The sequence below is a fragment of the Hemiscyllium ocellatum genome (genome assembly GCF_020745735.1).
Source record: "Hemiscyllium ocellatum isolate sHemOce1 chromosome 27 unlocalized genomic scaffold, sHemOce1.pat.X.cur. SUPER_27_unloc_13, whole genome shotgun sequence".
Classification (NCBI taxonomy): Eukaryota; Metazoa; Chordata; class Chondrichthyes; order Orectolobiformes; family Hemiscylliidae; genus Hemiscyllium; species Hemiscyllium ocellatum.
This window is the reverse complement of record NW_026867480.1, coordinates 315182-327454: the sequence shown is the minus strand read 5'-3', so window position 1 is coordinate 327454 and position 12273 is coordinate 315182. Positions and strand designations below refer to the sequence as shown.

Genomic DNA, 12273 nt, shown 5'->3' with positions numbered 1-12273 from the left:
ATTGTGGGAGGAAGCCGGTGCACCCGGAGGAAACCCTCGCAGACGCAGGCTGGAAACGTGCAAACTCCATAGGGACAGTCGCCCCTGAGGCTGGAATTGAACCCGGGTCCCTTGGCGCTGTGACCACTGAGCAACCCCTTATAATCCGCCTGCGTTAAGATCCTTTTGTCACCTGGATGAATGTTACAGGGGGGAGCGGGGTTTAAGTCTTCTCTGAGCTGAGAGAGGACACAGGAGATGCTCCTCATCATGCTTTCATGTGTCACGTTGTATAATTCTTAGATTTTACATGTAAATGTCTAGTTGGGGTTCGAATTCTTGTAAATATAGACAAACCGAAAGACTTGTTGAGACATTTCACCAACCCCCAAGTAGGCAATTGACATGCCCGCCCCTGAAAAGAGAACCTTTCGTGGGGTCAGAGTTGACATTGAGAATAGCGAAATGAACACTGTCCCCGTCGTGTTTGTATTTTTGCTGTCAGAAGGGCAGTTTGCAGTCAGCAGGCACTGTGGGACTACAGGCTGCGGGCCAGGTCTGCGCTCGGGAGCGTAAATCCCAACGGGAACCAGAGGCGTTGCTAACGTTTACGCCAGCTGAGCTTAGCAAGAAAAGGCTGCGACCCTGTGCTTGAACTGATCAGCCGAAACTTTGGGCGTAGCCAAGGAGATCTGAAGGCGAAGCTCACGGGAGGGTCTCCTTTCTCAAAAAAACCAGAAAACATGAGGGATACCAGGAAGAATTCCGCTGAATTCCAGAGAGCTGTGGCATGCTGTTGATTTGGTACAATGAGCTTTTAATGTGAACTCTCATGAGGGAGTGCAAACGAACTCAAGTTGAAATGTAGCTCCGTAAAGTGTGTAACAGTCATAGCGTTGACCGTTGTTGAACGTTTTGATGCGGTCCAGTTTTTCTTTTGTATTTTAAAGATGAGATGATGTTTTGTGGTTTTTGGATGGGTTGGGTACAGAGTGGGAGGTAGGGTGGGCTGGGATCTTCCATGTTGATGGGATTTGACAGTGAATTTTGCTTCGTCAATTATTCAGACTGTGTGCCTGGAGAGAGGGAGGGTCTGACCCTTGGGAAGGGTGCTGGCGGGGTGTGGGCGGGAGGTGAACCTTTGCAATGTCCAATCAGAAGGCTAAGTGTTAAGATAACAAGAGCCGATATTTAGCAGTCGATAAGTGCAACATGTAAGCAGTTTGTTCATATGCAGCTCAAAGGCTGTCCCCAAAGTTAAACTTAGCAGGGCGCCTACCCACTCAATCCAGTTACCCACCCCATTTCAGGGTGGATATGTGAACTATCACTAATTTTGGTTCTTCTAATGAATAAAACATTTAAACCTAGCTGTTCAGGAAAGCAAACAAGTTTAAAACTACAGCCATGCTGCAGTTAAACTCAATAGACTTAGAGCAAAATACATGTTCCCTGAACGCAGTTGAAAGTTAACATCGTTGTATTAGATGTGGGAATATCTGTTTAAATGGAGCCGTGAGCTTTCCCAATGTAGACAGGGCTCCTCGAAACGTGGCAGTGTCCCCCCTGCAGCTGCAGAGCGAGACAGGAGAGTTTGTTTTTGTGAATGAACAGTTGTAGCGCGAGGTGGCTGTTGCTTGGTGACGGTGAGGCTCCCCCGGCCCCGCCCATCCCCCCGTGCAGACGTCACGCGGGGGGCGAAGGCGGTTGGGAGGAGAAGTCGCTCGAGCGGGGAAGCGGCGGCCGTTAGGAAAATGGCGCCGTGCGGCCCGGGGCAGACCCCCGTCACTGGTCACCGCCGCCTTCCTGGCGCAGCTGCTGTGTCACGGCCACACCGGCCGGCTGTACAGCAGGCAGGAGCCGGTGACCATTCTGGAGGCGGATGGGGTTAAGGACCTGCTTGGGAACTGGTCGGCCGCCTGGGTGGTGGAGTTCTACTGGTCGTGGGGCGGCCCCTGTGTCAACTATGGGGCCACCTGGAAGGTACTGGGCCCGGGAGGTGAAAGGTGAGGCAGGTTGTGGGGGGGACGGAGGGGAAGGAATGTGGGGCCTGTCCTGTCATAGTCACATTTTACACTCACTTTCCATCTGCTTTTACTGGCGCTTGTGCTGTTTACCCCTCACTGTGTTTTTTAATCCTTGTGCTGTTTACCCTTTGCTGTTACTTGTGCAATTGTTGAGGGTAGTGTGTAAATACTAGTGAAGAAGATTATGCACCAGCATTGTATGTTCTTAGTCATTCAAGGGGTAGGACCTGTTGAGAATGGTTAGTAAAGTATGTGGTGAACTAAGCCTTGTTAACATGGAGATAGTTTGGTATTTGGAAAAATATACTTTTTTATTATATAGAGTCATAAAGATGTACAGCACGTGAACACACCCATTTGGCCTACCTGCCCATGCCAACCAGATATCCTAAATTAATCTAGTCCTATTTGTCAGCACTTGGTTCATATCCCTCTTAACCCTTCCTAGTCATATACCCATCCAGATGCCTGTTAAATACAGCCTCCATTACTTCCTCTCGCAGCTCATTCCATACGTTCACAATCCTCTGCATGGAAAAGTTGCCCCATGGGTACCTTTTAATATCTTTCTGGTCTCACCCTAAACCTATGCCCTGTAGTTGTGAACCTCACCCCTATTCTGGGGAAAAGACATTTAAAAAAAAAAGTTGAGCAGCCAGACAAAAGCTATAAAATGTTGAGCCACATGGGGGAAAAAGAACTGTGGCTCTACCCTTTATTTCTCCTCTTGGCATTTGAACATTTAACATCTGTCAATAACACCAGCATCGCCACAGAGCACATTGTGCCTGCTCCTCGGTGTGACAACAGCGCACCTGCTCGCTGGTGTCACCAGTACATTGTCCATGCTCCTCGCTGTCGGCAGAAAAGGAGACATTGCTTATCTCTGTTCCTAAAGGTCTTCCCTTTATTCTTAAAGCTGTGACCTCTAGTACTAGTCTCTCCTACCAATGGAAACATCTTCCCAATGTCATTGCACTGTGGGGATGAAGCCCTAACCTGTCCAGTAATTTCTGGTGGGTGAGACAAGGCGTCAAGGTTAGAGGGAGTAGCTTTTAGACAGAGATGAGGAGGAACTGCTTTTCCCAGAGGGTCGTGAATCTATGGAATAGTCTAGATTAGAGTGGTGCTTAAAAAGCACAGCAGGTCAGGCAGCATCTGGACAGCAGGAAAATCGACGTTTCGGGCAAAAGCCCTTCATCAAAATCTCGGCAATCTTTTGGCCAAGGAAGCAATAGAGGCAGCTTCATTAAGTATATTCAAGACACAGTTGGGTGGGATTTGGTCTGGTTGGGGAATAAAGGGGTTCCTTGTGACAGTGCAGGGAGGAGAAGCTGAGACGATGGATAGCTCAGCCATGATTTTAATGAATAACGGAGCAAGCTCACTTGTAGCAACTGGAGTGAATCCAGAGAGGGAGCAGACTTTGGGACAGCAGGTATGTGTCTTGGTTACCCGGGTGAGGAGAGACAGAAGTTCAGGTTGGGACTGTTTTCCGTAGCTTGCCAGAGTCTGAGGAGTGACCTTATACACTTGTATATCATCATGAGGGGCATGGATATGGTAAATAGACGTGGTATTTTCCTTTGGATGGGGCAGTCCAGAACTAGAGGGTAATAAGTTTAGGATCGAGCGTGTGTTGCTGCACCAAGTCAGGCAGCATCTGAGGAGCAGGAAAATTGACGTTTCAGGGAAACTCCTTTCAGGGAAGTGTGTGTGAGTTTGTGTATAAGACTGTGCGCTGTGAGTGTGTATTTGCATGTGTGCCTGCTTGATAAAGTGTGATTGTGATGGAGTATGAGTCTGTGAGAGGGTGAGAGTTTTGAGGGGGTGGTGTGTGTGTGTCTGAGCGAGAGCGTGTGTGTATGAAAGGGGTATGGATATAAGTGAGGGGTTGCATTTTGCTAAAATAAAGGAGGGCAAGACTTGAACAGGTAATGGTAGGGCCCTGGGTCATGTTGGAGAACAGAGACCTGGAGGTGTTCAGGTTCATTGTTCTTGAAAGTTACATCACTGGTAGACAGGGGTGAAGAAGGTGTTCAGCACACTTGCCTTCATTGTTCACATGCTGAGTTCAGGAGTTGGGACATCATGTTGGAGATGCACACAGAAAGTACATTACTCAGGGTGATAGGTGCCTGGAACTCATTGCCAGCAGAGGTAGGGATGGTAGATTCATTCAAGGTGCATCCTAGCAGTAGGACAGTCGAAGTTTCGGGCACAAGCCCTTCATCAGGAATGATGCGTGGATGTTGAGAGGGGCATCAGCGTCCTTCTGTGCCAGTTGTCAGACAGGTGCAGCAGGCAATGAGCAAGGCAAGTGGTGTGTTAGCAAGAGGAATTGAGTTCAGAAATGGGGATGTCATGCTGCAGTTAGGGGGTCATTTGAATAAATTTAAGGCTGAGTTAATCTGATTTTTGAAAGAAAGAAGTGGATGTTTATGGAGGAAGGCAAGAAAATGGTTTTAAGACCAGTTTAGAACAGTTCCAGAGTCAGACAACACAGAAACAGACCCTTCAGTCCAACTAGACCGTGCTGACTGTGTTCACAAACTAAACTAGTCCCACCTGTGTGTATTTGGCCCATATCCCTCTGAACCTTTCCTATTCACGTACTTATCCAAATGTCTTTTAAACCTTGTTACTGTACCTACATCCACCACCGTGTCTGGACATTGAGAGTAGTTTGTGTGTGGAATCAAAAAAGGCACTATTCCAGTCTTTTGAAAATCTTTCCCCACTCACCTTCTTCATTTGCTCCCTAATCTTGAAACCCCCATCCTAGGGAAAGGACACCTGCGGTTCACCTCATCTACCCTCCTCATGATTTTATGAACCACTTTTAAAGTCACCTCTCAACCTCATGTGTTCCAGTGAAAAAAGTCCCAGCCTATTCACCTAGCTGTAGGTATATTCATATTCAGTTATGAATTGTTCAATGCTGGTGCTGACTCGAAAGACCGAATGGCCTAGTCTTGCTCCCAACTCTCTTGCTCTGTGTCCAGGACAGCAAGAGGCCCAAAGTCAGAGGAGCAGAAATTAGGCCATTCAGTCCATCAGGTCTAATCACCCCATTCAATCGTGGCTGCTAGGTTTCTCAACCCCATTCTCCCCGTAACCCTCGATCCCCTTGATACTCAAGAACCTGTCTCAGTTTTAAATATCCCCAGTGACCTGACCTCCACAGCCTTCTATGGAAATAGATTCCACAGATTCACCGCTCTCTGGCTGAAGAAGTTTCTCCTTTCTAAAAGGACTTCCCTTTACTCTAAGTCTGTGCCGTCTGGTCTGAGTCTGTCCTACCAATGGAAACATCTTCACAACGTCCACTCTGGGCTGTTCAGGATTATGTAGGTTTCATTTAGACCCACCCCCGCCCCCTCCCGAGTGTGGGCCTATTAATCAGCATGAACCAGACCCTTCAGGATGAGGTACAGCAGGGATTAGGTTCAGTAAACTGAGACTGGAGGGAGAGTGTGTGGGATGGAGATTTTCAGCTTCTAGAGAATAAAAGAGAAAAGTGAGTTAGCTATAAATTAGAATTGATCGGATGGGCCAAAGTGTGGTAGATGGAATTAAATTTTGAGAAATGTGAGTTGTTGCATTTTGGTCAAGCAATCCAGGCAGGACTGACACAGTTAAGGGGAGTGTTGCAGAACAAAGAGACCTTGGAGTGCAGGTTCCATAGTTCCTTGAAAGTGGAGTCTCAGGTAGACAGGATAGTGAATGAGGCATTTGGTAGGATGGCCTTTATTGGTCAGAGCATCGAGTAGATGAGTTGGGAGGTTATGTTGTGGCTGTCCAGGATGTTGGTTAAGCCAATTTTGGAATACTGCGTTCAGTTCTGGTATCCCTGCTGTAGGAAAGATGTTATGAAACTTTGAAAGGGGTCAGAAAAGATTTGAGCTATAGGGAGAGGCTGAATAGGCCAGGGACATTTTCCATGGAGCATCAGAGGCTGAGGGGTAAATTTATAGACCTTTGTAATGGGCATGGATAGGGGGGGAAACCTAAGGTCTTTTCCCCAGGGTAGGGGAGTCCAAGAAAACTAGAAGGCGTATGTTTGAGGTGAGAGCAGAATGATTTAACAGGGGTCTGAGGGGCAACCTTTTCACACAGAGGGTGGTGCATGTGTGGCACGAACTGCCAGAGGAAGTGGTGGAGACTGGCACAATTACAACATTTAAAAGGCATGTGGATGTTGGTCTGTTCTCAGCTCTGCTGGATTTCTGTTGAAGCTTTGATCCCCCCCCCCCCTCCCCACCCAAAATAGGGCTCTCCCAAGGATTGGTATGGTGTCCTATTTGAGGAATTCAAATGGGACACCATACAACAACATTTACATCAACAGGACTAAAGCATCTGTTATCAAATTGGCATAGAGCTATACAGCATGGACATTGACTTTTTCTCTCTCTCATGCACAGACGCACATAACAAGTCCATGGGGTTAAATTTGTATTTGCAGAATGATATTTGCAGACACATTCTATTTTGCTCAAAAAATACACAATCTGTAAGCAGTCAATCCATGTAATATTTTGTAAATTCCACTTTGGAAGTAGAACCAGTCTGACTCAAGACTGGGACACAGACAGACTCTGACCTCACACCTTTAATGCATTGTGTGAACTGAGATGTCACATTTTGCTATAAAACCTCGAGTTATCTTGAAATGGCGCCTTGCAAGAAGGTCTGGGATTTACATGTGAATGATAGCTGCAACCCAGTCTAAAAGATGAAAGACTTGACAATCCAGGTTTGTTCAATATATCATTTTGGTGGCAGGACACTATAATGTTTTTCTATAAATTGTGTCTTATGATCTTATTCTCCACAACCACCTGAAGGATCAGCGCTCTGAAAGCGAGTGCTTCCAAATAAACCTGTTGAATACTCAACTGGTGGTGTGACTTTTCACTTGTCCAGGTGAGGATGTATTGACCGTGCCCAAAGATGTGCAGGTTAGGTGCATTAATCAGCGGGTAAATGTAGAGCAATAGAGGTAGGGGAATAGGTGTGGATCTGTTACCCTTCAGAGGTGGATTTGTGGGGCTGAGTGGCCTGCTTTCACCGCTCTGGGGATTCTCTGAAGGGAAGGGATTGGCACAAACTCATTATTTTTTTATGGCTTCCAAAAATCAGACTTCCTCACCTCTCAGCAGTATCCCAATGTTGTGAAAGATATTAACTTTCAGGTGGAGTTATCCAAAATTCAGAGAGATGTCAGTCTTGACATTTTTGCCTTTCTGCCCCTGGAAGATCCTGAATCAGCATCTTCAGGGGAATTAGTTAGATCAGAGTGAGAAGACAGGGGGAGAAAGAGTGGGATGGTGCTTTCAATTTTGTGGAATAACAAAAGAAAATATTCCGCAGAATTCCTTGTTCAGAATTTCTACTCTGCACTGACAGTGATGACTTTTGTAATCTCTTTTTACATTTCAGGATCTGAGGATGGAAGTTTCAAAATCAACAGATGAAGGCCTTATGCCCAAAACGTCGACTCTCCTGCTCCTCGGATGCTGCCTGACCTGCTGTGCTTTTCCAGCACTGCACTTACTGATTCTGACACTCCAGCATCTGCAGTCCTTACTTTGACATCCATGTCTGACAGTCATTCAATCCAATCCATCGGGACCGCAACAGTTTGCAACTATGATTCTGTGAGGAGCAAAGCTGTTTGGTTCCTATTTGGGTACGTTTTCAGCGTCAGTGGGACTGGATGAGAGACCCTACAGTTGTAATGCACTGAGTGAGGAGCGTGTAACAGCTATACGGTTTGGAAAGAGGAATTCATGGTGGAGAGAAGCTCCACATGCGTTTGTGTGCGGCTGAAGCTTCGGCCGTGGAGAAACCCGAGGAATCCCGCCCCGTGGAGAAACCATGGAAGTGTGGCGACTGTGGGAAAGGCTTGTTTCCCGTCTGCCCTGGAGACTCATTGGCGCAGTCACACTGGGGAGAGGCCGTTCCCCTGCCCTGACTGCGGGAAGGGCTTCAGCGATTCCTCCAACTTTCGGATCCACCAGTTGATCCACATGGGGGAGAGGCCCTTAAGTTGCCCCGAGTGCGGGAAGGCCTTTACCCAGGCCACCTCCTTGCTGACCTACCAGCGGGATCAGGTGGCATTGCAGGGGGATTGAAAGAAAGACGGCCGAGTGCCTTTACCAACTGGACTATCAACCCAGTTCCAGTGACTCCCGAGTTCGATTCCCACAACAGATGGCGGAATTGGAATTTGGTCAGAAATTTGGAGTTCAGAATCTAATGGTGAAACCATTGTCGGTGGGATGGGGGTGGAAGAAAACCCCCATCTGATTCACTCAGTTCTTTTTTAGGGAAGACTTGAGCGGTTATTAGAGCAGTCGTCCCAGCTGCATCCTTTACGAGGTCTGGCCTACACGTGACTCCAGACCCACAATAGTCTGGTTGACTCTACGCTGCTCATCCAACTTACTTGGATACAGGTTGAAATTGCTGAGTGAGGCAATACTTCCTCCAGGTTAAGGCGATATCAAGGATCCAATTACAAAGGGACAACTCAGTGGTGACCAATAATGAAGAAAGTGAGGGTTGCACTTTGACCTTGAGCTGTTTTTAAAAAGTTGCTACTTTTTCTACGCCTTTCTGCTGGGAGATTCTGAAGCTGAAACAAAGTTGGGTCACAATAAAGATTACCTGAACTTCACACTGAGCTCAGACTCTCAATGAGAGCTTTAAACTGCAACAGATTTTTGGTTTAAAACTGCTGATTTCTTACAGGAGAAAGTGAGAACTGCAGATGCTGGAGATCAGGGTCAAGATTAGAGTGGTGCTGGCAAAGTACTGCCGGTCAGGCAGCGTCCGAGGAGCAGGAAAATCGACATTTCGGGTTTGCTCCAGACTGCACCCTCCTTACTCTGCCAACCATCTGTGAGTAAGGTACTCTCTTCACAACTCCTTTTCCATTTATTTCATTCTGGGCTTCAATTTATGACTTACAGCAACTGAAAGGAAAGAGAATGAATCCATGGAATGGACAGATCAGGAAAAGTTTGTTTATAAACAGTATGTTTCATGTATTGAGTGAATGTAAAGAGGATGTGGTGAATGCATGTTCAGATGCAACGTTTAAAAGACATGTGGATAAGTACATGAATAGGGAAGGTGTGGAGGTATATGGGCTAAACACTGGCAAGTGGCACTAGTTTAGTTTGAGAATATAGTCAGCATGGAATAGTTGGACTGAAGGGTCCGTTTCTGTGCTGTCTGACCGTAACTGTTCTGTCGTGGTCTTAAAACTATTTTCTTGCCTTCCACTTTAAATGTGATTACTGTACCTGCATCCAACACATAAACCACAAAAAAACCCTCATGCACACAACATGGGCGGCACGGTGGTTAGCACTGCTGCCTCACAGCGCCTGAGACCCGGGTTCACAGTCAGACTCAGGCGACTGACTGTGTGAAGTTTGCACGTTCTCCCTGTGTCTGTGTGGGTTTCCTCCGGGTGCTCCGCTTTCCTCCCACAGTCCAAAGATGTGTGGGTCAGGTGAATTGGCCATGCTAAATTGCCCGTAGTGTTAGGTAAGGGGTAAATGTAGGGGTATGGGGGTTGCGCTTCGGCGGGTCGGTGTGGACTTGTTGGGCCGAAGGGCCTGTTTCCACACTGTAAGTAAGCTATAAAAATCCACACTTTATTGTTCAAAACTCAGATGAACTCAGCCTTGAATAAATTCAATGACCCCCTAACTGCAGGAAGACATCCCCACTTCTAATCTCCGTTCAGCCTGCTAATATACCACTTGCCTTGTTGCACTGTATGACAACTGGCATTGACTGATGTAGAAGGATGCTGCTAATCAAAGCACTGATCACAGGGTGGTCTGGTTTCAGGACCTGATTTCTCTATCCTCTGTTGATCTCCCTGTTCCCACAGACTAAGATGTCGGTCTGTTCTCAGCTCTGCTGGATTTCTGCTAAAGCTTTGACCCCGCCTTTTATAACTTCTGGAACGATAAAATATTCAATCAAGACCCAAGCCACAATCTCCCAGCCTGTCAACTATCCTAATACAAGGTGTAGTCATAGCAGGGAATCGATCAAGAAAAATGAAACAAAATCATAAATAAATAGGTGCACGTGCTTAATGCTTGTTTGTGAGGAAGTCAACCAGAAATAGGGATCTCCCAGGAATCTTCCAGTGCCCTACTTGAGGAATTCTGTCACCCTTACACCTATTAGGATCCAGCTATGAATTACAACAACATTTACACCAACAGAAATAAAGCATCGGTTATCAAATAGAGATAAACAGCGCGGAAATAGACTGTTTCTCTACCTCATGCACACATGAGATAGATAATCTGTGGGGGTGGGTTTGTATTTGCAGCATGAAGTTTGCAAATACATTCTACTTTGCAAGGTTTGTGAGGGTTTGTAGCTCAGGTTGAGGTTTAGGGTGTAGGTTTGCTCACTGAGCTGTAGTTTGATATCCAGACGTTTCATTACCTGGCTAGGTAACATCATCAGTGGCGACCTCCAAGTGAAGCGAAGCTGTTGTTTCCTGCTTTCGATTTATATGTTTGTCCTGGATAGGGTTCCTGGGGTTTGTGGTGATGTCATTTCTGTTCATTTTCTGAGGGGTTGATAGATGGTATCTAGATCGATGTGTTTTTTTATGGCATTGTGGTTGGAGTGCCAGACCTCTAGGAATTCTCTGGCATGTCTTTGCTTAGCCTGTCCCAGGATAGATGTTGTCCCAGTCGAAGTGGTGGTTTTCTTCATCTGTATGTAGGGCTATGAGGGATAGAGAGTCGTGTCTTTTTGTGGCTAGCTGGTGTGCGTGTATCCTGGTGGCTAACTTCTTCCTGTTTGTCCTACATAGTGTTTGTGGCAGTCCTTGCAAACGCCCGGAGTATGAGTCTGGGTGATATACGCATCGGCGGGTCGTGTGGACTTGTTGGGTTGAGGGCCTGTTTCCACACTAAGTAATCTAATCTAATCTAAAAAGATTTACAAGGATGTTGCCAAGACTGGAGGATTTGAGCTATAGGGAGAGACAGAACAGGCTGGGGCTGTTTTTCCCTGGAGCATCAGAGGCCGAGGGTGACCTTATAGAGGTTTATAAAATCACGAGGGGCGTGGATAGGATAGATAGACAAAGTCTTTTCTATGGGATGGGAGAGTCCAGAACTAGAGGTCATAGGTTTAGGGTGAGAGGGGAAAGATATGAAAGAGACCTAAGGGGCAACCTTCTCATTTAGAGGTGGTACGTGTATGGAATGAGCTGCCAGAGAAGTGGTGGAAGCTGCTACAATTGCAACATTTAAAGGCAATTGGGGGGATATGGGCCCCATGCAGGTGGGACTAGATTGGGTTGGGATATCTGGTTGGCATATACGAGTTGTCCAGGTTCAGGTGGATTGACAGTACGAAAATGCCCATAGTGCCCAGGGATGTGCAGGTTAGGTGCATTTGTCAGGGGTAAATGTTGAGCAATCGGGGTTGGGAATTGCGTGGTGGGTTACCCTTTGGAGGATTGGTGTGTAGTCTTTGGGTCGAGTGGCCAGCTTACACACTGTGGGGAGTCTCTGAAGGGGAAGGGATTTTTGTAAACTGTGCAGGCAACGCAGGCGTAGTGCGGGGGCCTGCTGTTGGCCTTGCCCTGCCCCTTGCACCTCCCCCTGTTGTTGAGTTGTCTAAAAAACAACTACTCTTTCTCTGCCCTTTGAATCTGAGGCTGTAACAATGTTGGGCCACAATAAAGGTAACCAGAACGTACTGCTGGGCTCAGGCTCTCATTGAAAGCTCCAAGCGTTTTGTTTTTAAAGCTGCTCATTTCTTGCAGCCTCCTGCACTAAGTTTCCAATGTCGTGTATCAGAAGGAGCAGTGAATGAGTAGCTAGTTTGATTAGAAATTATAAACTTTTCAGGAGTGCAGGCACTGCATCGTTTCATCGGCAGTTTACTAGCAGCACCGGAGGTATGGGCTGTGTTCATGAGAAAGGAGGTGGGACAAGGTTTAAAAATCACAACACCGGGTTATAGTCCAACAGTTTTATTTGGAAGCACTAGCTTTCGGAGCGCTGCTCCTTCAGCGGGTAGCTGTGGAGCAGGATCATAAGACGCAGAGTTAAGAGCCAAAGGTCACAGTGTCAATGCAACTGATATGATATATCAACAATGTAGATTGATGTTAAGCATTCAGCACACTGACCTTAATAGTTCACACCATTGAATAAAGGAGTTGGGACATCATGTTGAAGTTGTACAGATGTTGGTGAAGTCA

The 12273-nt window shown here is 46.7% G+C and overlaps 1 protein-coding gene and 1 pseudogene across 2 annotated transcripts; one reads left to right on the top strand and one right to left on the bottom strand.

Annotated features, from left to right (window-relative positions):
- The window catches only part of LOC132807304 (zinc finger protein 271-like), a 93992-nt pseudogene that overhangs the window by 16146 nt on the left and 65573 nt on the right, over positions 1-12273 (bottom strand).
- Positions 458-8806, top strand: LOC132807299 (zinc finger protein 774-like). 2 transcript variants are annotated; one of them, XM_060821565.1, is made up of 2 exons: positions 458-783; positions 7452-8806. In XM_060821565.1, exon 2 carries the CDS (start codon positions 7802-7804, stop codon positions 8144-8146), a length of 345 nt encoding a protein of 114 aa, XP_060677548.1. In that variant the 5' UTR covers positions 458-783; positions 7452-7801; the 3' UTR covers positions 8147-8806. The 2 variants fall into 2 exon arrangements, with proteins under 2 accessions (XP_060677548.1, XP_060677547.1); XM_060821564.1 differs by lacking the exon at positions 458-783 and adding an exon at positions 1699-1985.